General features: G+C 39.1%; 1 protein-coding gene across 1 annotated transcript in view; it reads left to right on the top strand.

Moving 5' to 3' along the window:
* Nucleotides 1-971: 971 nt before the first annotated feature.
* The window catches only part of MMP2 (matrix metallopeptidase 2), a 28,397-nt gene continuing 2,881 nt past the window's right edge, over nt 972-26,487 (top strand). The window contains exons 1-10 of the mRNA XM_054389534.1: nt 972-1,138; nt 2,496-2,644; nt 4,779-4,907; nt 6,484-6,657; nt 11,715-11,888; nt 13,427-13,600; nt 14,759-14,914; nt 16,486-16,609; nt 22,190-22,326; nt 23,970-24,129. Of these exons, the coding sequence (XP_054245509.1) occupies nt 987-1,138; nt 2,496-2,644; nt 4,779-4,907; nt 6,484-6,657; nt 11,715-11,888; nt 13,427-13,600; nt 14,759-14,914; nt 16,486-16,609; nt 22,190-22,326; nt 23,970-24,129 (1,529 nt within the window). The 5' untranslated portion in view covers nt 972-986. The remainder of the gene's footprint in view (nt 1,139-2,495; nt 2,645-4,778; nt 4,908-6,483; nt 6,658-11,714; nt 11,889-13,426; nt 13,601-14,758; nt 14,915-16,485; nt 16,610-22,189; nt 22,327-23,969; nt 24,130-26,487) is intronic.

Genomic DNA, 26,487 nt, shown 5'->3' on the forward strand with positions numbered 1-26,487 from the left:
AGGCATTCTCTTAGGATTGGCCTCCACCCCAAGAAGCTCACAGTTATTCTGTCATTCAACACCGAACTTATTTTTGTCTTTAACTGCACCTCACCTGCTAAATAGGCCATAGGGATCAGAATGGAAAAGGAGAAGACTCAAGTGGACATTGTTTTAGATAAGAGATGAGAATAGAAGGGTTTGTGCTGCCTTTTTGATCCCTTATGACCACTGCTTTCTAAGGGCCTCCCTCTACAGGTGGCAACTGTGATGTGCCACCATGGCTGTATCAGAGAGATCAGCCTGGCCATAATCAGATGGAGCATTCAATGCAGTTTTGACTATGCAGATACTAATTGGCTGCAGTGTCCAGGCAACTGAGATGTTACCAAAGACCTTCTTCCTCAGATCTTCTCAGTCTGACTCAAACCCAAACACACACAACACAGCTCTGTGGTTTGAATAAAAAATGTTTTTTTTCTTTCACAATTAAGGTGGTCTCATTTGTGTCGTTGCTTTGATACCTTAACAAGTTTCTCTATAATCCACAGAGCCTTCCGAGAAAACAAATACATAAAATCTAAAACTGTAAGCAGATTAATACATCACAGAGAAATCAAAAAGGATAAACCCATTTTTACTTTGTAGTTCTATATTAAAGCTGTATGCTCTACTTACTAATAAAGCAATTCATTAAATAAAGGTGATAGCTAATAGTGGAAATGATAGGTTAATTAGCAATTTTGTGTGATCAAGGATGACTTGTGTCAATTAGATTCTGCTGGTCTCTCCATTACTAATAATAGTTGTTTAAAAAAAAAAACTTGCAAATTACAGATGGAAAACTGCCATGGAGTCACAGTATTTGTTTGTAATGATTAATTATTTCTTTTCTGAATTTTAAAATCTTTGTTCTGTGCTCTTTTTTCAAGCAATACCTGAACAAATACTATGGGTGCCCCAAAGACAATTGCAATTTATTTGTCCTGAAAGATACTTTGAAGAAAATGCAGAAATTTTTTGGGCTGCCTGAAACAGGAGATTTGGATCAAAATACTATTGAGACAATGAAGAAACCCCGCTGTGGTAACCCAGATGTAGCCAATTACAACTTCTTTCCAAGAAAGCCAAAATGGGAGAAGAATCACATAACATACAGGTACTGACTACTGACATTGGGTTTTGCTCACATATAACCACAGCACATAAGAACCAACCAAACAAGACACTTAGACATGGAGTAACTGCTCAGAGGGCTAGACAGGACTTCTTCAATCCACATCATTTTGTGTGGCAAGCATCCTAAGAGGAACTAGAGAAGCATCATCTCATCTATCCATGCACTATGCAGGGACCACAATACTCACCTATGACAGAGTCTATGTAGGAGAACAAACTCCTCTGCATTTAGTAGTCATACAAATGGAGATCATCAAGTAAATTTTAAAATAAAACAATCACATTTTGGATATATGCAGATATGACTTAAAGCAAGCCTATCACAAGAGGTTTGATATGCTTTAATTTCTTAGTCTTATTCTGAAACACTCAGGGATCAATAGAGCTCCCACTGATGTCAGTAATAAAAACCATCTCAATACCCTTAGGTTGTTCAGGAACAAACTTTTAGCATCAAAGAGAACAAACAGCAGATTTTTCTTAGGTGCTTGACTTGATCTGCTGCTTCCTCACAAGTTATGACTCAATGCATCCCGTGCTACCAGTAGCTAATAAACACTGCAAATACCTCTCACAGCCCCTGCCTGCTGATGTGCTTCCTTTGATGTTTCCTCATTGTCCTTAGGCACAAAGCAGTTTCCCTCACTATGCACAGCATAGTTGGAAACTTGTCTTTACATCAAATTAGCTTGCACTGAACATCCAATTAAAATATATGAAGACAGCAAGGCATTTCAGAGTTTGTCCCTTCGCCACAAAAGGCCTACAGCTCTCTCACATGCTCTCACCTCCCATTTCCACATGTACCCCATTGCCCGTGTAACCGACACACTAAGGATTTGCATTCAACTGGGATGAAACAATCTGCAGCTCACCACAAAGGTGAGGGAGAAGGGCTGGTTTACTGTTGTCATTATGAAAGGGCCAAACAATCTACACCTGATACTTTCAGAACGTTATTGAGGTCGTTCTCTGACAAATAAATCTTACATACCAAATATGCTTGTATGGCATGTCTCAAGCAACACTGGTTTGCTAGAAGCTCATCACCAATGCAAAAGCCTGAGTGCTTTGTGCAAGGCCTACTGCCATGCAGGCTCTGTGCACCCTGGCTGTGTCCTTTTTTTTTTTTTTTGTATTACTGCAACAATTCCAAGAGAAAAGAAACAGTGAGGACCACATCTAATCAAGTCTCTGAATCAAAGGAAGGTGGTTAGGTCTCACATGCAGCAATGTTAACTGATTTTGCTACCAAGTCTACTCAGTATTTTGATCAGTAAAAAACAAATACAGGGAGGAGGGTTATGTGGTATTTAACTCTTCCTTTTACTTCCAAGGATTATAGGCTATACCCCGGATTTGGATCCTGAGACAGTAGATGATGCCTTTGCTCGAGCCTTTCAAGTCTGGAGTGATGTCACACCACTGAGATTTAACCGAATAAAGGATGGAGAAGCAGACATCATGATAAATTTTGGCCGATGGGGTATATTTCTTTATTTTTACATATGTTTTTGGATTTGTTCCTTTCATTAATCCTTAGTGTTGGAACGATCTCCCCTAAGTAAGTAGTACCCGTAAGCCTTTCTGGCAAGCTTTGCACTTGGCTTTATACAGCCTAAGATCTCATTTCACCAGGATTTTTTTTTTCCTTTCTTATGCATGAGAGAGTCAGAGAACTATGTATACAATATCCTTATACTATATTTATCTTTCCAAAAGAGAATTGCTAGAGGCAGTCTTTTATTTTAACCTTTATAAATAAAAAATAGAACTGGGAAATATTGGTACAAATCTTCAGATGATGTGAGCTGGCTTCCTGCCACAGAAGAGAATGGAATGCCATCACACTTTTTATTTATAGCTCCATATTCTGTTCTGCAGTGATAGAGTAGAGGTCCTAACATACTGAAACTTAAAAATGGATTTATGTCTCTCAGTTGTAAATCCAGAGCTGGCCTCTGTTCTTCAGCACAGCAGAATGCAGGCTTCCACTGCTTTCTTTGGTCTTGGAGAATTTAAAAATATGGATCCTAAGATTAGTTATGGTTCAGTCCAGTTGATCATAGGTGAACTTGATTATCAATTTTTGTTGTACATGCCTTCTCAATTAACTTCGGTTTCCCCTGAAAGAATGTTTAAAGCTTTTCAATGTAAACCTGGGGCATTTTAACTTCTTCCAGAGAGTCACAAAAATTTTAATATTCATGAAGATACTTGTGCAGCCAATCACTTGGGAGGTGGCAGACTTTGGACGTGAACAGTTCAAAGAATAACAGACCTCTTTGTAAAAGCCTCCATTTCAAGCTGGTTTGCTTGCTTTAGCTACAGAGGAGTTGACCTCAAAAGCTTCAGAGGTCCTGTACAGAAGTCAAAACTTCAGATCCTCATCCAGACTGGCTTGGTTCACAAAAAAACAAGTCTTACAAAAGCAGAAGTGTTTCTATCGGTTTTAATGCTTGCTGGATATAGCCAGCACAGAAACAATGGGAGAAGAGCTTCTCCCACATTCATTCATTCTTATCGCTTCAGTGCATGTCAGACTCACAAGAGCTGAGATATTCACAAGGTTTTTCATTTTCCGTCTTCCTCTCAAGCAACAGATCTACTTGGAAATAAATGGGAGTAAGAGATCTAAAGTATGTCAAAATCTTCTTCCTGACAGATGACCCATTAGGCTACTTGAAATGAATTGAACTAGTATTAAGAATGATACAAGGATAAAATCAATGTAAGAGGGTAGAGAAACAGACCTGTGTACTTACAGCTTCTGTTAAATGGCAAAACATCAGACCAAAAGACCTGAAATGATGCAACTGGAGATGCTGGCAGCCAGCTTTGATGCACAGGTCAGCATGGTGGGAAAGCTATGAATACCAGGGTTATGCCCTTGCCAGCCTGCCTTACCCACATGTGGTGTACTTCCAAGAAAAGCCTACAGTGTAATAACAGGAGAGCTACTTAACCTGCGAGCTGCCCTGTGAGCTGCCTGTGTCTCAGAGAAGTTGTTGTGGAGGAGGAAGAGGCTTATTCACCAAGCTCAGAGCAATGAGTAAGAGCTAGCTTTCCAGATAATGACTACTGAAGCACTCAGTTGATTTGCTTTGCTGCTTAAAGTAGTTAGCATCCTGCACAAAGAAAAGAGCACAGTAGTTTGGGGTACAGCAAAAAAAATAAAAATTGCTTGCAAAAAAAGACCTGCCTTTGCTTTCTTGTCTCTGTGTTGGAAACATGAATTATCTTAAATTCCCCCTCACCTATAGTCTTTACTTCACAGCTCTCTTCCGGTCTGCATTGAGAAAGTACAGTGTGTATGCAGTCATACATCCAGTTTCCAATATTTCACTGTTCTTCGCTGTCTTTGATTCCTTTCTACAATACTTACAAGTTATAAAATAACATGCTGTCACAACTGCGATACTGATGCTTAATGGTCTTTCCAAGAACTGGCTTCATTTGTTCTGGTTCAATCTTGCCAGGACACCCCATACCAATAAACTCAGTCACTAGAGTATTCTACTGCACATGGAAAGTACACGTGGAATCATCATTCATGTATAGGCTGTGACAGAGCTGAGGTCATTAGAAAACTGCTCTTTTTTGTCTGCTTCCTCCTGCAGAGCATGGTGATGGCTATCCATTTGATGGCAAAGATGGTCTTCTGGCTCATGCCTTTGCACCAGGGCCAGGAATTGGAGGAGACTCCCATTTTGATGATGATGAGCTGTGGACTCTTGGAGAAGGACAAGGTATCAGATTTTTAGTGTTTCAGAACACATGGCTTGCTGGCTTCTGTGTTTTAATGCTGTTTCAGGTACTGAATTGAATGTTTTCCTTGACATGTCAATACATGTTAGGGGGTGAATATTAATATACAGCTAAAATTGTTCTCTACAAAATGTTTAAGTAATTCCTACATAAATGTTTCCTAATATTTCCCTTTCTGCTCTTCTACTGCTTCCCCCTGCAAAACTGAATTAATAATGGGCCTGAGGCTGCACAACCTTCATGAACTGAGTGAAAGCACAAAGCCACAACTAGGATGTTGAATGCTTCGATTCTCAGGGACTCAAACTACAACATCTTTTAAGTTAATTTGTAAGAGGCAGACTGGCCAGTGCTTTTCTGCTGTCATACAATTTTAAGATGACTTAAGTTGCAGCTCCAGTTGTTAAGTTGGAACCATCCACCTGAGTAAGTTTTCTCACACCCATGATATCTGTCAGAAAGAGAATATAAATCCCTCATGCTGATGACTGAAACAAAATTTGACATAAACCCATGGATTAGGAACACATCCAAGAGACATGGACAGGCAGCTCGCCACACAAACAAATTTAGGACCCAACAACTGAGATCCAGATAATATCACCTGAACTAGATAAGACCAAGTATGAATAGTTTGGAACCTCTTTGTTCAGCTTGCACTTTGCCACATTCATATAGTACTAATTACAATTCTTATACTATAAAATATTTGGAAAACATTGAATAAGAATGCAAACTCATGTTTGCCTTCCATTTCAAATTGTAGTTTTCTCATCTGTACTCCAATTGCAAAAAAAAAAAAAAGATCTTTAATACCAAACTAGTCGAATTCCTGCTATTGGCTTTCTTTTAACTTTAGCAGAAGCATTGCACTAACTAGAGTCAGGCTAACAATGAACAGGAGGAAACTGTTTTCCATTAGTGAAAACACTGCATAAGCACACAGCTGGTTACTGCCATTAAAATAAATGCTACAGATAAATGAATTATCTATACATTAACATACAGTACAACCCCAGGATTGCAGTCTTAAACTACATGTGACAAACTGACATAAAGCCCATGACCTGGGTGTGTCTGCTTTACCACCCTATCCCCTAGTGCCACAGCAGATCTCAGTCAAGTCAAACTAGAAATACAAAAGGCATCTTCAGCTCATGCTCAACTGCTGCCTGGAACCTTTCAAGCAATACTGAAGATTTTAGACCATACTACCAAAGAGACTAAATTGTTAAATGTATTAAAAGTATGTTTATAGGTTTTCCTTGCCATAGCAACAACAGCATATATATTTTTCTGGGCTGATTTTAAGGACTGGTCATTCTAATACTTCACCATGAAGTAATATCCATGTAATTCTTTCAAAATTACCAGTTACTATTTCAGCTATGATCACATTTGCCAATAGAGAGACCAGAGGGAGATTGAATTTCAAACTGGAAATTCAGACTGCCTTTCTATACCAGTATCCTCCAGGAAAAGATGATGTCCAACACTGCATTTTTTTTTTTAATCAGTTGGTAGCTAATTTCACCACTGCATTTGTTCTCTTTATAGTGGTTAGAGTGAAGTATGGAAATGCAGATGGTGAATACTGCAAATTTCCCTTCTGGTTTAATGGCAAGGAATACAATAGCTGCACAGACGCAGGACGCAATGATGGATTCCTTTGGTGTTCCACAACCAAAGATTTTGATGCAGATGGCAAATACGGCTTTTGTCCCCATGAGTGTAAGTAGAACACTGTTTCTATGGTTCTCTTCCTGGTAAATTGCTCCCTACTTATTTGCTCACCCACTTGTACTCTTTTTACTTCCTTACTGACAGATTTAGATTTACTGCTCTTTAATACCTCCTCAGTATCTAAGCAGACAAAATTCTCTAAAGGCTTCCTTGGTGTAGGAGAGCTTGAAAATGATGGCAACTCATGCTTAGGCCTTTCTCTAAAAACAAGGAGATATTGAAGTTATGTCTGAAACAATGTCAGCCCCATATATACACCAAAGACCTTACAGGTTGTGTTTCAAAGTCCCAGAACAGCAATCACCTTTTAGAATAAGGATAATGCCAAATTGGGGCTGGAGCACACTAAATGACAGAAATCTCTCCCTAACCTGCAGGCCGTTGCACAAACAGTTGACACCGCATCTCCTTCAAGACCAAAGATTTACAAAAACTAGCAGTTAGGAATGGATCCCACTAAGTCAAACCTCCACAACTTTGCATACCAGTTTTACCCATCGGTGGCCTAGGTCCTCTGAGTCTAGGAACCCTTTAGTGTAATGTGACAGTATTATTGTCACAAATCACATTTTAAATGACCTCATATTGCTTTGCGAAATATAAATTATTGCATTTCATGCAAGTATCTATGCTGGCACAAAGTTATCTGTATGTTGGTAGATTGCAAATTGCTGTCCAGGAGAATACTTACATTTTCAGAATTTAAGTTTTTATTTTTAACACGGCTCTTAGGACTCTTGCTCATGTAGTGCCAACAGCACACTTTAGCTACAGCCATGACATAACTCTGCATTCATAACTCAGAATTCAGAACTCTGTATCACTATCTGTACAAAACTGTTAGAAGATCTAGGAAAGCTAAGATCATACTTGATTTATAACATTTTGGAGTATGAACAGAATCCTGTTTCACAAGCAACTTATTTCATATTTGGAAATACCCATTTATAGCTTAGACAATACCTGAAATGCTTTCATGTAGCCATGGACATTTAAAAAATATACACAATATGCCTGTTATCCTTCAAATGAAGTTATGACACTATATCCCCCTCTTAAACATTGGAAACATGGATTTATATGCCTGAAAATCTTGATGTGCCTATTGGATAGAAGATTTTGAGCAATTTATTACTATATGAGTGTTGATTTGATCTTCTGTATGTCACATAGCAGGAAACCTTTAGAGAAGCAATTAAGTATAATGGGCTGTAGCCTACTGTGCTGATTGATCAGCACTGAGTAGAGAAAGTAAGGGGCTTTTAGCTACTTGTTCCATCTCCTGCTTGCCAGCTCCAGAGTTTGCACCTCTGTTCAAAGACATTCCCCATACTGCAGTTTCCCACCTTTGCTATTTTCCCTTTGTACCTAACCAACTGCAATAAGCTTTTGGCAGCAGGGAGTGTTCCATCCCTCCTGTTCCCTTGCATCCTGAGCAACAGATCTGCAGGGTCACAAAACTCCTGCCCTGCTACTGCTGTGTCATAACAAATAAGAAGAGAGTTATGAAAGAGAATGAAACAGAAAACAATGGGGCTTTTGTTGGACTCATGTTAATCCTGCTTGGAACAACAGTACTAAATTATTTATAATATTATGGTGACATGCAGTCAGTACAAGGAAAGCGAATGCAGATAGTTGAAAGAAGATTAGTGATGCTGAAGAAGCAAAGCTAACAAAACAAGACAAATTCAGGGTTTTTCCAGACCAAGAATGCACAAGCACAGCCCAACAAGTCCCAGATAAACCTCAGTTCATACTGCAAAAACACATGCATGTGCATTAACATGTATGTGCCAGTTAAGCACACACATTGTTTTTCCAAAGATCACAGATACGCATATCTAGGAAAAGTTCTGATAGCCTGTATTCTAAACTTCTCTGGTATCCTATTGTAGCCAAACACTAAATGGATTCCTGCTTGACTAGTTTTGGGGAATTCCCAAGTTCATTTGTGAGATCATGTAGTTTTCAATATCAGATTCAGGATGCTTGTGGTTTACAAAGATAGTCTGCTGTAGAACATAGCAGTCTTCTAGCCTTAACATGATAAAAAAAAATATTAATTTCCAAAGTCCTAACTGTCCACTATAAATCACATCTAGAGCTGAGATCTACCATGGTGATGATTATCTATACAGCTATAAGGGATGAGAAAGCAAGAGTGTGAACTTTAAACAGTCTTCAGTTAATTAAAGTATTAATTATTGTTAGTTACCTTATTCTCAGAACTAGCTTCTTAGCCTAACACTTACTTCAGGAGGCTGTATGTGTGCAAACACACATAACCACACAATCATTTTTTCTTAAAACTTCATTATATCCTTCATTCCTTACATTTCCCCAAAACTCCTCTCCCTCAGGTTAATACTTCCAGTTGGAAAAGAGCAAAACTGGGCTTAGTTCTTTAAAACACTCTGAATGCTCAGATATATTTGGAATGAAGCCCAGATTACAGGTAACTGGACAGACAAACCCACATACCCTGATTGAAACTTTTTAAAAATCCCAAAGTCATACAAAAAGGAAAATGTAATCAATATAGCACTCTCAGGGAGACCTGATTTGGAAGCTGATGTTCCTGGAAATGCCTGTGTCAGGGTTTCTGAAACGGAACAGAAGGGCTTCAAGCCTTTTGTTTCTGATGCAATTATTTTGCAAGATCCTTGAGCAGTTATGGACAGATGTTTCTTATTAAGCTCAGAGCAGCACTGTTCACTCGTTATTCCAAGACACCATTTGCTGAAATCCCACTAATAAATTCAGATAGGGGAGGATTTACATCACAGAGTGCATGTTGGGGCAACATTCCCAGTTTTCCGTGTTTGTTTCTCTCCCACTTAATTCAATGACATTCGTTTCAGTTCTTCTCCTCACAGAGGCACACTGCCTGTTTGGAAATATTTTTAACATATAGTACTGAACCAAGCTTTCCTAAAGTAAATCCCAGATCCGTACCGTAATTCTGCAAAATGCTTCAACTACTATTTCTCAAAGCAGAAGTAAGGAAAGAAAAAAGTTATTTACCTACTACACAAATCTTAGGCATGTGTGCTGAACATGTGCCATACAGCATCAAGGAATCTTGAATCCCTCTATTCACCAAACTCCACCGACACTACAGGGAGTTTAGGTTCCTAAATTTGGTCCCTCAATTTCCAACATTATTGACATCTGTATTCTGCCTACACGTCCCAAACACTGGTCACAGTCCTTGTAGGCTGATGCTCAACTGCTCTCCCAGGCAGAGCCCTCAGGAAGCTGTAGCTACCTCCACCTTGGATCTGTGCCACAGGATTTTAAGAAGCCTTCCAGACTGAGGTTTCCTTACATCACAACTGGCTGGTTTTTCTAGGAAGAGCTAATAGTGCAGTCCAGTCTGAATCTGCTCTCACATCAACATACCTTCACTAATTTTTAAATGGTAGGAACTTACCATGATAAGAAAAAGAGCCAGGCCCTTGAAGATCCCGTTACAAGTAAATAAACATTTTGGTTTGTTTTGTTGGGAACCAACCTAGTCTCTAACTTTCATTTACATTAAAGCAAAGAGTTTTCTAGTTAAGGCAATGAAAATGATTTGAAAACTTAACAATAATTGTTGTTACCATCACATGATGTTACCCCGAGCAAAATGAAAAATTGCATTTTGACTGTGACTCAGAAAGACTCTGCGCAAAGCAATAAGAGATTGACTTTCCATAAAGTTTTTGCAGCCTAGCCACATTTAAACCAATTAAAAAAAGAAAAAAAAGGGGGGGGGGGGGAAGAAAAGCTATTAAATTACAGAGGTTGCCAGATCTAGAGCTGGGAGCAGCTCATGTGGTAAATGAGTCATCTAAACAACTCAGTTTAATTTTGTCTTCCAATTCTGTCTTTCCTTTATGAAAAAATAAAGTCCTTCTCCAACCCAAATAGCCACAGTCCTAGTTGATGTATACTTCCTAATTTATTGCAGCATCTGAGACAATGAAAACATTTGCAGCTTGCTCTTCTGGGAAGGCACAGTGCACACTGCAGTTATCTTTGGCCTAAGGTATAGGACCTCTGTGTGGCTGTTTCCCTGTCCAAAATGCAGATCAACACAGATGAGAGTTCAGCCAGATCAGAATTTCAATCAACTCAGGCACATGAGTGAGGTCTGCAGAGCTCCAAGTGCTCTCCCCAGTGGGACTGGAACTTACTTCAGTAAATCACTGGTTCATGCCCCTGGTACTGAGGCCAGCTACTGATTTAAGTGGAAAAGGCAAAATGAGTCATCCATGTCACAACACTCCATCATTAGAACCCTTCCCAGTCACCCTTCAGCCAGAAAAAGTCTTGGGTTTTCATGTACTACTACTGTCAAAAGTGAAACACACTCACAAACAATGCCTTTTCCCATCAGTGGATCAGATTAAGCAAAGGGAAATCCCCTCAAAGCCTATACAAAGACACCAAGGCTAAAACAGCCTTTTGGTCACCAAAACAACAGTAAATTTAAAAATAACCTGCCAAACCTTCCCACATACACGTTTGGGTTCTAGCTGTAACTTCAAACTGGGAGCAGGAAAGGGAGAAAGGAGTCCCCTCACACACCTTAAATAAAGTATTGTCTGTGGCTCTGTACAGTGTTTGCCATTCTAGCAAACATTTTTGATGTAAGGTAAATGAATCAGCGGAGCACTAAGGAACAGGAGTGACTTTCTCTGAATCCTTTCTAAACGTTTCACGAAGATGTATTAATTCCATGTTATGAGGCAGGCTATAAAGGATATCAGATCCCATTCTACTAGCCTGGTAGAATTTTCTTCGTTCCCAGTTTATCTATAAGGATCAATCAGTCATATCTTTCTATACACTTGTGAGACAGTAACATCTCTTGCCTGTCTTGCCAAAGCAGCTCTTGGTTTGTGTAATGAAGACATTTTAAGTGCAAACTGCACCAGACATGACAGCTGTCCAGTCTCTGTCAAGACTTTTGCACGTTACCATTGGCACATCATGGTTTCTTGGTGGCATTTAGCATTCTGCACTGACATTTTTCTCTTTCCTTATCCCTACAGCACTTTTTACGATGGGCGGCAATGGTGACGGGCAGCCATGCAAATTTCCCTTTAAATTCCAGGGCCAATCCTATGACCAGTGCACAACAGAAGGCAGGACAGATGGGTACCGATGGTGTGGAACCACTGAAGACTATGACAGAGATAAGAAATACGGATTCTGTCCAGAAACTGGTATGAGGAATATCGCTTGCATGAAACAGTCTAATTTGTCATCATTCTAAGTAACAAGCCTCCTTTTCTACACCTTCACCACAGAAGTGGTGATGAGTGAGGCATGATTTCAGCATAGGTGGCCAAGGGAGTAACTACAAGAGGAACAAGATACATAAATGATACAGCATGCCACAGCACATCAAGGTTATCAAGGATACACAAATGTCACTGAATCATAGGACTAAATGTCTGACACTTCAGGATAAATACGAATAGAATTTGTTAATTTTCTTTTTAGAAGAGAAGTCTCATGTGACAGAAGAAAGCATGAATATTATTTTAGTTTAATACTTAGCATTTATACTTGGAAAAAAAAGAAATCCTGTTTAGTATGTTAAGCTTGAGTTAATGGATCTTTTCAGAAACTTAGAAGAATTAAGTGAAATGGTTTAGCCAGGAAAATAGATTTCTGCTTTCTACAAAAATTTTTATACTTTTTAACCTGAGTTTTATTACATAAAAGGACAAAAATTAATTTATAGCCTTGTATAGATTGGCAGGTGTTCAATTCTAGGATAGAGACAAGAGCCATAGTATTGTACAAGTTGGCTATGGCAGTTCTAAAATCTCAGGCTTTCAACAGAGCCAAGGGGTTCACATCCATTACGCCTCGCTACACAGGTAAAAAGAGGAAAATCTACATGGTCGTTCTATCAAAAGAACCAATATATCTATCTAGAATCTATATAGCCAGAGCTTTGTATTCTTTTCATATCCTGCTTATGATACCTACTTTTAACTGTAATTTTAAATTTAGCTGCACCTTCTTCCCTCTAGAAAATATTTCTACATTCATATACAAATGTTATCTCTTATATATTACCACCTACATCCTGCATAGATGAGAGCAAACTTGGGGGAAAAATTTAGAAGTTTTCAAAAATATAGCTGTTAAAAATGAGTAAGTCATCCACATTTGATTTCTTTTTCTTTAGAACATGTTTTAAACCGTATGCTTTCAAGCTTCATCCTGCTGTCAGTACAAAACAATTCCTCAATTTATTCACTATGACTCCTGAACCTTTTGGGTTCTGGTTTTTTACTTCAAAGCTTATACCTCAGTGAGACACCTACTAACCAGTCAGATACTCAATAGGCCTTTAACCTTTCTGACACTAAACCTACCTCTGATCCATGTGAGACACACTTTAAAACATCACCAGGAGACACCATCAAAAGATACTTGCTATGCAATCACCTTCCACAAGCCACTATTAACTGCTGCTTTTTCAGAGCTCTGAATGTAAGTCCAGGGCTCATTCTTGCTCCCACCCAAACCATTGGCAAGGTCATTGCAATGGCAATGCCTTGACTTTTTCCTTATTTTCTGTGTCAGACGATTCTCTTTTCAAATACTACTTACTCCTCACATTCTTAGGAGGATTGCAGATTTTCTGCTTGCCTCCTGCTTTTAATGAGTAGTTCAGAAGAAGATGCATCAGCTTAATCTCACAAAAGGGATTCCCTTCTTACCGTTTTTCTGTCATTCTCCACAGCCATGTCAACAGTTGGTGGAAATTCAGAGGGAGCACCTTGTGTATTCCCCTTCATCTTCCTCGGGAATAAATACGAGTCCTGTACAAGCGCAGGACGCAACGATGGCAAGCTGTGGTGTGCTTCTACCAGTAGCTATGATGATGACCGCAAGTGGGGCTTCTGTCCAGATCAAGGTAACATGGCCTGTCACAACAATGCAATGGTAACTGCACAGTGACTACACCAATGACACCATACCTACTATGATCTCATTCTCATTACTTCTCACTCTTGTTTGCAGTACTTCTCCCCACCCCAACATTTGAGCAAAACCCCTACATTTAAATGTGTGACTTGATAAAAGTCAGACCGAGAGCTCATCTGCCTGAAACATTCAGGTTTTCTAGAATTACATCTGTGAAGCATCTTTCCAAAGTATAAAAAATAAAAACTTTTAATAAATAAATAAAACAGTTTTTCTAAATAAATAAAACAGTTTTTCTTCCAGGGCTAAAAGCCCCAAGTGCTACAGTATTTCACCAAATATACTCTGATGTTGGTCAGATTAGGAACAAATGCCACATGTAAAAAAAAAATCAATACATTTATAACTGATCTGGCCAAAGATGAAAAACATGCAAAAAAATGAGAAAAACAGTATATAGTGTGCATGCTGAATAGCAGTGTTTCAGATTATTTTGCTAATCTTTGTCCTTATTTGTAACGTGGGTAAAATTAAGTATAGCACCAGGATTTTTATATATTTGCAAATAAATGGTAGATGCAAATTTTATTATTTTTTTAAGCAGGAAAATAACTTCCAAATTTCAGAGACTGAATGGACATAGCTGATAAAACGTTAGCTTATGATAAAAGACTTTTTAACCTGGCAGTATCTGGCACAGCAGTGCTGATTCAGGCTCTGTTCACAGACACACAGATATACAGACCTGTTTATCACTTGCATGCCATTTCATGAAGAAAAGATTTGAGGTCTCAATTGAAAATTTAATTCTTCTGACTTAAAAATAAATACATAAAATTTAAAAACCTGATTTTATTTGCTAAACTTCCCCTTTTTTCACAGAAGTATTAAGACCATGGTCAAAGTCACTTGTATATGAGACAGAAGCATACATCAGGCACAGAAGAGGGCTTTAGAATCTCTTCAGAATGAAAAGTCCTATCTGACAATATGTATGGCATTCACCACTGGAGGCTGTAAATGCCAATTTCTATCAAGAGATTTTGATGAGAACCTAACAAAATTAAGTTATAAGACTATGAATAACCTGCATGGTACACTTCTATTGAGATGCAAGCAGCTAATACTATCTTGCTGTGTTATTTAGGATACAGTCTCTTCTTGGTTGCTGCTCATGAATTTGGTCATGCTATGGGGTTAGAGCACTCTGAGGATCCAGGAGCTCTGATGGCCCCTATCTACACCTACACCAAGAACTTTCGACTTTCTCAGGATGACATTAAAGGGATCCAGGAGCTATATGGTAAAGTCCTGCCTTGCCAAGAGAAGTCAAAAAAGCGTACAGCAAAGGTTTAAATTTGGGACTCAGACCTTGTGGTGAATTGCATACTGCACAATATCACCAGAATGCCAGAAACACCCTCTGTTCCTTTCCTCCTGCTTTCTTCCTGCCCCCACTCCAATCAAAGATCACAATTTAGGAATGAAGGGTCACTAAACTTACTGAATGGGAGCCCCAAAACTGCCCATAACCAAAATCTTTAGCTTAGCCTTTACTGGGACAACAAAATGCTGGGCTTTCCTCTAGCTTGAAATACCTGATATGGGTGGGTTTGGGTATTTACTGTCTACAACACCCTGAGCTTCCCAGATTGCAACTCCTTATATGAGGAAAGGTGAGCTTTACCTTGTTTTCTCCACAGACAGTCTTAGTACAATGCATAAGTATTATTATTATTAAAGTTCCTTCTAATGTGTACATTAGAAGAATCACCTTGTAGAATCACAAGTGCGCTACTGTCAATTAAGCAGTCAAAGAAAAATCTATACTATTTCATTCTGTGCTTTTCACTTCTCTACTGAGATACCTTCCTAATTGTGAGTGACTATATTCTACAGTATTCAACACCTCAGGAATGATAATAAGACTATACCAAAATGATTACCACATGAGACACCTTTTTATCAAATATCTGATTTGAATCTTTATTTTTTCCTTGTTCTTAGATGCTTTAATTAAGACTGGGAATTGAGGCATGGGCAAGGTTAAGTGAATTTTCTAAACTCACACAGCATATCTTTATCTGATAGAGTTCAGACTTTAACCCAGTTCTCTCGAGGCACACTTCAAAACCCAAGAAAAAACTATCTTTTCTGCATCTTTGTAACTGATATAACCCTTTACAAACTGTTTTCTGTATAAAACAGAACCTCCTTTGTTTTCTTCAACTATAATTATCTCGAATCAGTTGCACTGTACTTAGTTTCATACAGTAAATCAACCTGATGTCTCTGAAAAAAAAGGCAGATGCCTCACAAGGCAATACAGCAGCAGCCAAATAATACAACAAAATAAAATAAAACCAGAAGGCAAAGTGCATGTTCTGAAGAGCATATTTTGATTATTGATGAGAGCAGAAAGATCATTCAAAAGGCTCAAAATGCATTTTTGTAACTTGCAAAATATTGGCATTTCTAGAAAGAAGAGAAATCCACTTTGACATCTCTCAGTGAAGTTGCAGATAAAAAAATGTATTGTTATCATTTGAACCCAGTACAGTCACTTCAGAATATCTTTCTACCAAGGTAAACAGGCAGCTCAGCATGTGCAGACACTTACACAGGTGCAGTGTCTTAAAAGCAGCCAAACAGCAGATTAAGGCAGGACTGGAACCTAACGGCTTTTCAGCTGTACTTAACCACCCTTGCCCTGAAAACATTTTCTTCTTCAAGCACTGCCTCCAGATTATTTCCCTTCTAGAGATTAGTGTAATTCCTGTTCTCTGTGTGTCCTATGCAGCAATGGATTGCACTCTAACAGAATCTCTCTGTTCACTATTACAGAAGTATCGACTGATGTTGAACCCGGACCAGGGCCAGGGCCAGGGCCAGGCCCACGTCCAACCCTTGGACCTGTCACTCCAGAGCTCTGCAAGCACGACATTGTATTTGATGGAGTTGCACAAATTAGAGGAGAAATATTTTTCTTCAAAGATAGGTAAGTGAGATATATTGTTTACCAGTGGGGCCTCAAGTGGAGGAAATCTGTCAGACCTATTCATCAAAATCTAGACATTTACTCTCAGGCACAACCTCTGCCCTTCCCCTTCGTGTGTTCAGAGACAGCTAAGTGTCCTAAACCCTGAGGGAAACAGATGGCAAATTTTGGTTTTATGGTTAAATAATATAGCCCTTTTTGCCACAAGAGTATGCTGCTGGGTAATGGTCAACTTAGTTTCCACCCGCACCCCTATGTCCTTTTTCACAAAGCTGCTTTCCAGCCTTTTGGCTTCCAGTATATATTGGTGTTTGGGGCTGTTCCTCCCCAGGTGCAGGAGTTCAAACTGGCCTTTGCTGAACTGTGTGAGGTTCCTGCCATTCCATTTCTCAAGGGGTCAGAGCCCCTCTGCATGGCAGCTACTGGTGTATCAGCTGCTCTCCCAGTTCTGGGTCATCAGCAGACTCGCTGAGGGTGCACTCTGACCCAACATCCAGATCACTGCTGAAAATATTAAGCAGTCCTCTACCCAGTGCTGATGCCTGGAGCACACTACCCGTTACTGGCCTCCCATAGGGTTCAGACACTGTAGACCTGGCTAGTTGGCCAATTTTCAGTCCACCTCACTGCCTGCTTTCCTCACCCATACTTCAACAGCATCTCTATAAGAATCTTATTGGAAACAGGGTCAAAAACCTTTCTGCTTGCTCTTCCCTCATCTATCGAGTCAGTCATTTATCAAAGAAACTAATCAGGTTGGTCAAACACAACTTTCCATTTGAGAATCCATGCTGACTACTCCAAACTACCTTCATGTCCAAACCCTTGTCTGTTAACTAGAGAGACGTGAGATTTGAAGCCATAAATTCACCTTTTCTTAAAGCTACTCTCAAACTTCGAGAGCCTGTAATTTTCAACTTCAGTCGCTATTTTAGGCAGTTTTGTAGTGGATTTTAATTTCTGCTTTCTGCCCTACACTGAGATTGTGCATGCCAAGATGCAATGACGACGATGCAATGGGCTAATTGTAGTTCTAACTTAGATCAGGACAAGGAAATGCCACAAACCTCACTGAAAAAAGTCTGTTCTCATGATATTTTCTGTCCAGTATTACCAAGTAAGGAGCAAAAGTAAACTCTGGTGTCAGCCCTGATGATTTCTGTGGAGTAACATGAAGGTTGCTCAAAACGGTGAAGTAGCTCGGAGAAACATTCAAACTTCTAAACGTTTATGAAAACAAGATATGACCCCCAAGATCTTTAGAGATTTATGCATCTCTAATGTTAACCACAAAATTAGCAATGGAAGAGATGCATTAACTGTTGCCTGCCAAAAAAGGATTTATACCCTACAAATTATTTCTGGATGCCTTTTGTAGTAAAACCTACAAAGGCCATAATTCAGCAATGGAAATCACACCACTTCCGATGGAATGGAGCTCTGGAGGCTAGTGGAAATAATCTCCAATGCCTCTTCCACTGTGGAGACACTCTTTTAGCAAATCCTCAGTTTTAACACAACTTTCATTATGACAGACTGGTCTAAGGAGGATCTGTTCCTCTCCCATGTTCATAAAGATACAGTCATGGGAATCTGTGAGCAAAGTCTTTTCCCTGAGGGTTTTAATCCAGGTTGAATCCCAACTCACTAAATAACAGCATTATGTGACTCATGGCTGCTTGACACATCAAGGACACTCGTGACTGGGATAGGTTCCATGTGCACAAGGCCTCCAAGGCAGAAGACACAAAAGGGGTTTTTGATGCAAGAGCAGAGATATCCCTGATAAAATGAGGTGGCTGCACAGCTGCAGCTCCCACTGCTTTTGCCAGGGCCTGTATTATCCAGCTGCTCAGCACTGAAAAGCATCTCCTAAGGAGCACAGCACTTGACAGCAATATGGTGAGAGAAACTAAAGCTCCATTTTCCCTGCCATAAATCAATGCCCAATTTAAAATCATTTTTCCTCACTTACCCTGAACATTGTCTCCCAAAGCCATCTGGGCCCACGCACATTCACTACATGTGTCCAAATCAAACATTGTCTCCTATCATACAGAAACACAGGCAAGCACCTGAAACTGATGTATTACAGCTCACCTGTTCATTGTTCCCAGCCAGAGGTCAGCTGAAATTTTGAAGAAAGCAGGAATAACAAACAAGATTCCTCTTGCAAAACAGCAATTTAATAGTTAGTTGTGTCTCCTGGTAGTGTAAAGTCCAGACATCTCCTCCAGATGAAGGACTTATTACTGGGCTGTACAGTTTAACTGTACTCACTAGCTTTTCCTAATAAACTATCATGCTCAGTTGGGTAATTTTACTGTAATTCCTTCAGTGCATTTCCTTCTAGTTCCCATATATGAGATACCCAAAATAATGGGTTTTTTTGGGTTTGAGGTCTGACTTTATCACAACCTTTGTGCTTTAACAATGCAGAAATGGGATTTAAAACTTCTAGTTGTAAAAGCATAGTGTTCCCCATATTCTATTACAGTTCCAAAAGGGCAAAAGGGGTTCATTTGACATGTCTTTTGAGATACCTGGGATACCTTTTTGTACTATTCCTCCTGGTCCCATCAGTGCCAGGATAAGATTCCTTACAATCCGGTGATCCCTAATGGCAAGAATCAGCCCTTTTTTGGCCACAAAGTCTTCCCACAATACCAACAAACGAGCCTCACAGAAAGCCAGCACCAGACCCTTCCACTAACAAGATGCACAGAGCTGGCCCCAACATGCTGGCCTAACACATCTGCCAAAACCAGCACCCGCTTTTGCTAGCATAGTCATAAGACAGCCCAAGTATTCACCTCTGAGGAAGAACATATTCTCACAGCAATAAAAAAATGTTCCACAGTATTCACAGCATTGCGATCCCCTTTTGCTCACTTTTAGCCCTGGTTTTCAGGCAGACCTTGCTTCTGCTTTCATACACTGGCAATGATGCAAGGCTTCATCCAACAAGAAACGATTTAAAGTCTATTCCTAAAAATCAGCAATTCCATATAATCCCAACAAAACAGAAGTATTTCACATTTAGATACAGTTGGTCAAAGAACTATGCAAATACCAAAGCAATCTGCTCAAACTAACTCATGCTTTATCTAATGTGCAGCAAAACCAGACAACTGTTTAATTGTTTTGCACTGGAGTGGCTTTGTCTCTCCGTCTTGCAGCTCTCCAAGTATCAGGCAAGCAGCATTATGACTCACTTTTGGAATTCACAAAAACAAAGATCCATCATGTGCCGTGTGACTTTTATGATTCATGAAAACGACCATGGCATCCAACTGTCAGATTACACAGGCAAAGAGAGGAAAGAGAAAAAAGGAGGTCAAGTCAGACTAATATTTTCAAAAGCTATTTTTCCCTCCCCCATCAGACCAAGGAAATAAAAGGGAATTTTTGGAGGTGCTGTTGGCCACAGAGAATAGTTGAGCTTTTCTACTGCATACCCAATCCTTTAAGCAACCAGAATGCCCAAGTGCAACATTTACACAGATGTTTTTGATCTGAAAATAAACAAAAATTCAAATTTCTCAGGTCTACTCACACATTTAAAAAGACCTACTGATTTGATCCCTTTGCATAACTACCTGTAATAATAAGTATAATAACAATAACAAAATCAACAATAATAATAACTACTAATAATAGGCAAGTGTTATGTTGAAATCTAACATAAAACACATATGTAACAAAGTATTAAATCTGTCTACAAAGATAATACAGAAATTTAACCTGAATGAATTAAAACAGTGAAATTAGAAAGCCAAAAGATGTCACTATTTCCTCAATAAAATGAGTAGAAATAAAAACATCTCTTAACAGATTAAAAAAATAAAAGACATTTCAGCTTTGACAGAGTTTCCCTTTCCATGAGAAAACCTCACCATTTTAACAAGTCCCTTGAACTGTGTGCTTTAATAAAAGTCTGGTGTTTAACTCTCTGTTGGCTCTGGAAAGTTTGGAGCTCATGCAGATAGAAGTTATTAGTGCTGACTCAGGCATAAATCAGGGCCAAATTTGATTGAGAATTCTGTAAGTTGGGTTTTTAAAGGACCTACTTTTATGAATATTGTGTTATATAGATTTCCATTTCATATCATACTGGTTCTGCTTTATATCTAAAAAGAGATGAGGCATGAAACAGATGTTATTTGTGTTTAAACACAAATGTTCGTATGTGTTTAAACACTTCAGGTGACTGTTCAAATGGTCAAGAGCAAGAGTAATTAGCTAAATGCCTTAATCCTGGCTTTTTTTAAATTAAAATTATGCTGAGTTATGCTCAGAGATATTTCTATGCATGTTAAAAATATATATATGCATGCAAGATGAGAGTAAGTTAACACAATACTATCTTAATTATGAAAACCATGTATCAGGTTAAATTAGTAAGTATTTTTAATTAAGAGACAAAAAACCCAAAGCACTTGCCAGTTGTGCTCTTCCTCATATCAAACTCTATAGATTAACATAACTTAGTATGCAACAACTAATCATACTTGTAAATGTGTTTCTAAATGTTGGGATTTGTCCTAGCTAGTTCTGTTTTCAGTCAAATTTCTGTTTATAAAAATAATGCAACTTATTAAATTAATTTAGGACTGCTCCTCCAAGTTTTAGACAAAGCCAAAATTCATGTCCAGATCCTGTGTTTCTCAAAGGTATAATTCTTCCTGGTAGGGATGGGTGATGACTATTTATATTCTGCAAAAAAATGGGATGCCAGTAGTACCTTGAGCTTCAGCAATGGTCAAAGCTGTTTGACCTGAGAACATAACAGCTCTGGCATGGTGCAAGAGTGACTTCACCAGCCTACTGATTCCTCATTTTATGACCATGACAAAACTTTTGTCCAGCTAGGAAAAAAGTTGTGCTTTCTATGGAGGAGGAAACGCAGTGCCATTTGTAATAGCAAAAGCCCTCAGCACAAAGCTCTGCCATTTAAAGATAATTACAGCTTTTTAAAGCTTAAATCAAATTATGACCCTCCTTATACATAAAATAACCAATAAATTACCCTTTGCATTTCCCTAATGAACATTTTTAGTGCCAGCAATTTCTTTTACAGTCAAGCTCACTTCTAAGTAGTTTGATGTACTGTTATTAAATTTGAACTTTTAGTCACCACAATAGTAATTGCAAGAACAATTCACAGAGTACAAATCTCTGCTTTTGACACACCCTCATCCAGTTGCTCCCTGCAAACACCCGGAGAGCTCTAATCAGTCAAATACCTTGTAAATGAGTTTACTTGTATCCTGGAAGCACAGAACACATTTTGCCCTGATACAAAAAGCAAAAAGAACTCCAAAGCAATCAGTGCAAGCAATTTCACCTCCAGTCCAACATGCAGCTTCTTGGGCAGCTCTTTTAGCAACAATTTTCTAAATGAATGATTTGGCTTTTCTGCCACAGTAGGAAAACAGCTCCAAGTGTGCACTACTCCTTACACATGTGTATCTGTGTGTGCATGCACACTTATGTGGCTTTTGCCAGGAATGATTAAAAACAGATGTGCTGGTGAATTGGTTCATTATAAATCTTGTACCATTTTCTGTTTTGCTTCAGATTCATGTGGAGGACTATAAACCCACGAGGAAAACCCACAGGTCCTCTTCTTGTTGCTACATTCTGGCCTGATCTGCCAGAGAAAATTGATGCTGTTTATGAGGCCCCTCAGGACGAGAAGGCTGTCTTTTTTTCAGGTATTGTTCTGAAGTTTTAAAATATAAGTAGCTATTTGCATAAATGTTGTATTTGAGTTCAGTGTCCTCCAAGTTGTAACCCTGCCTGAGAGCCAGGTGCACCAGCAGGGATGGGTGACAGATTTCAAACATTGCTTTATAACAAAGACTGGATCTGGAGGTCTGAACAGCATTGAGCCTCCATTACATCAAAGGGGAGCTATAAGCACCTAGAAAGATACATTCAACAATAAGCAAGGCTAAACAAGAGTTATTATTTAAAACAAAAAGGAACAATAGCAGGAGCTCTGTTTCATCAGTTACTGCTCTGTTTTTCTTCTGTTTCCTCTCATTTAAGTTCTTGTCTCTGTGCATGCTGCTTCTCCTTGTTTTGTCATCTTTGCCAAAGACTGACTTCCACTCTGGCTTCCAAGCATCTGCCTTGGTGGCTCATCAGGCAGAGGATACAGGCAGCTGTGATATACTCTTCTCCCATGGAGACAGCTAACAGGAAGCACACCTCTGTCATTTTAAGTCACACGCATGGTTCAGCTGTACTGGCCAAATTCATGGAGCTGGGAGGCTGTTTTCAACATGAAAGACTGAGCCAGCAAAAACTGGACTCCAGTATCTACTAAAAATATGACTAAATATCTCCAACCGTGTAAAAACCATATGGCCAATGCTGCTGTATACTTTCTGTACAGGAGGCAAAAAAAGTAATGATAATCTATTCCACATGGCTCAGAGGCCATTTGCTTCAGTTTACATGGAGAGGGGAAAAAAAATAAATACAAAAGCTTAGAAGAGTTTCATTTCAGGCAAGCCAAAACATTTTAAATGCCCTGTTACATCTAACCCTCTCTCCCCCTCTTCATAATTTCCAAGAAAATGTAATCAACATGCTTAAAAAAACCCAAATAATTAAAAACTATCAAAGATTGGTTTGAAAGTTACATGTAACCCAACTATCTTAAAATACTTACTACTGAGACCCCTGCCTTGCTCCTGAGTAGTGAAATAGCAGCTTCTCAGGAACTCAAAGGTTACACTTAGACTTTTCTCACATTAATGCTTTACTTACTTCCTTTCCCACTAGCACAAAATCAAGAAACATCCTTCGATGAGCAGATCTTTCCATGGCTCTTACATGAGGGTATTTACTGAATAAATTATAATTCCATGTACTAGTACATCTTCCACTTGTATGTGTTTGGAGAGATATTAGAAAAAGTTGTATGACAAAAGACACCAGAAACGGGAACTCTGGGCCAAAGTTTCCTGTTAATCGCTCAATAAAATAGCTGAACAAAACAGAGGTTGAACACAAGCCACTGCATTTGACAGAATGTACAGACCATCTTCTTGTTTCAGACCATCTTCATCGTATAAAAATCCTACCAATATTAACTCTTAATATAACCCAACTCTCCTATGACAGTATCTCCCTCAAAGATGAGACAGCTAAGAAGGAAGGAAGCAGGAGCATGCTGAGGTGATGTACACCTGCACTTTAATCTACAGCTTCACTGATGGTGAAATACTCCAAAGACCAGTAGTACAGTTAGTGCAATAAAGAGTGACATTATGAAGCACAGAATAATTACTTCTCAGTACCTGATTAATAAACTCCATGTGTTTGCTGTGTTTTCTCCCCTCCTTAGGAAATGAGTACTGGGTTTATTCAGCCAGTAACTTGGATAGAGGTTATCCAAAGAAACTCACCAACCTGGGACTACCCCCTGATGTGCAGCGTGTTGATGCAGCTTTCAATTGGGGCAGAAACAAGAGGACATACATTTTTGCTGGAGACAGATACTGGAAGTAAGATGCACTGAAGCAGTGGTGATATGCTGTTAGCCAAGCTGTGTCTCTAGGATTTAATGCATGCAGGTTCAGGAGGCAGGAACCAAATGCAGGACATTCATCCTTTAGGAACACAAAATGGGGGCCGCCAGGACAGCACTGACAGCAGCAGTGAGTTAGGACGCTGAACCAGGGAATATGGCTAGGAAAGCACTTCCAGAGGGAAGTAGCATGCATTGGAGAGAACAGCTTGCAATGTAAGAGGCTGTCCGGGAGCATGTCAGGCTGCTCACAACTAACAACCCATTCTCTAACCTTTATGTGTCAGCAACTGCCCCACCTCAGTCTCAGACTCTTAAGAGGGGCAAGTGGTCCCTGCTGTCAGCTCACAATTGGTGGGAGAAAACGCCAAAAGAAATTCCTTAAAAATGGACTGGTCTCCAATCACTTGAAGTTTGGACTGCTGGTGTTAAAGAAACAGCAGTGTGGCCAGCAGAGCACACTGGGGATGACTGTGAATCCTTTCAGCAGCCAATGTACCAGTCACTAACACATTTGCTCTGATAATAGAGTTGGCACTGAAGAGATCTGAACAAACCACAAGAAGGATGTCTGTTAGTACTTTGGGAAAAATCTTAGCTTCAATTCATTCTGACAGTCTCTACAACTCTTTTCGTGTTTCCAGTACATGCTCAGAGAAGTTTCTGTTGCAAAGGACACCACAGATGTGGTGCTCCACAAACACCTGTAACTGTATTTGCACTAAGGTTCCTGTTCCAAGACTGTATGAGAAGCAAAATATGCTGCAATCAAACTCAGGTGACCTGCTACCATGCTCTATCCAAGAAAGATCCTGGACTCCTAGATTAAGGAGGAATGCCCTTAAAATGACTCAAGGCTATTACCGTGGTAGAAATAGATATTCTACATTACACATGGTGAAGAGTCAACTAATTGTATTTAATAGAATTTCATTTCCATAACTGGCAGGAAGGAAGATCTAGCACAAAAGATCACAATAAGACACAGAGGCACTTCAGCGCTTTGAGGAACTGAGTGAGTTACCTCTGTGCTGTTAATCAGAATGGCACAAGAAGAAAACAAAGCACTAAATCGTGCTTTCACCATCAGATGTTTCTTCCAGGAACAGGACTTCAGGCATGCAGATGTTGCGTAACAGGCTGAAAGTTGAACACTGACAATGTAGAGGAAAGTTAAACATCAGGAACACCAAACAGAAATCTAAAAGATTCTCCAAGATATAAGGGTTCCTTCTGACAGATGCTCTATATGAAATATCAAAGGAAGTCTCACTATAATTGAGTCCATTTTATGTGAACATTAATTTCTTGTTATGATCAAACTGGCTAAATGCCTTCATTATACCTTAATGGCTGTGAATTCCTGTAAGTAAATAAAACACCCTATCACTTGGGTGATAATTGCCACTTGATCATACCTTTCAGTTACTTTGAGGGCAGTACTCTTCTCCATTATCTAAAGAAAAGAAACCAAACAACCTAAAAGCTCAAGATTGCTATTTTTTTCACATATTATTTTAGAGACCATCTTAAACATTTGCAAGTAGTTCTGCTTGCAATACTTTGCAATTTGCAATACTTTGCAATTTGCAATACTTTAGATTCCTACCAAATCTTACAGCAAAGCTGCTGCTCTCCTTTGTACCAACTTTTGTTCTGATTAACTGTACCCCAGAGCCTCCAAGTAATTCATCACTCTAACCACAGACAGTATTTCTAACAAAGTTTCTTATCAACTGCAATCACTGCCGAATGTATGATTTATTATTAAGGAATCCAAATAAGCTTGAGAGACTGCATGAAGAAGAAAGCAAGTGGCTCACAATTATTTCAGGGGGAAAAAAACCAGATATTATAACCCTTAAGTATGTGGCTGTTTTATTTTATACACGGACCTGACCACATAGAAGCAAAACAGCTACACACCATAGTCCTTCCTTTTATCACACTTATTTTAAATGGATTTTTTTGAAGCCTTCTCCTCTCCCTGCTTCCAGCCCCAAGCTATTTTAGTGTTATTACGACAAGATTGCTAATCAAAGCAAAGTTCTGTGAAGGAGACAAAGAGGAGCTGGCTCAAATTCTACAGCTGAAGTTTAAAGCTACCCAACAAGGCACTAGTTTTTCTGTAACTATTCAAGAAAAAAGAAAACAGTAAGCAATTTTAATTAATCATTTCAATTGATTTGCACCAACCTACTGCTCACTTGTACTAGTGTAAGTCTGGATATAATCCAGGTAGTTCCAAAGAGCAATGAGGGAAAGGTAACCTGAGATACATACAGTTATGTAAAACTAGAAATCAGGAAATAAATGCTTCCCTCCCTCCAGTACT

The sequence above is a fragment of the Indicator indicator genome, chromosome 19 (genome assembly GCF_027791375.1).
Source record: "Indicator indicator isolate 239-I01 chromosome 19, UM_Iind_1.1, whole genome shotgun sequence".
Taxonomy (NCBI): Eukaryota; Metazoa; Chordata; class Aves; order Piciformes; family Indicatoridae; genus Indicator; species Indicator indicator.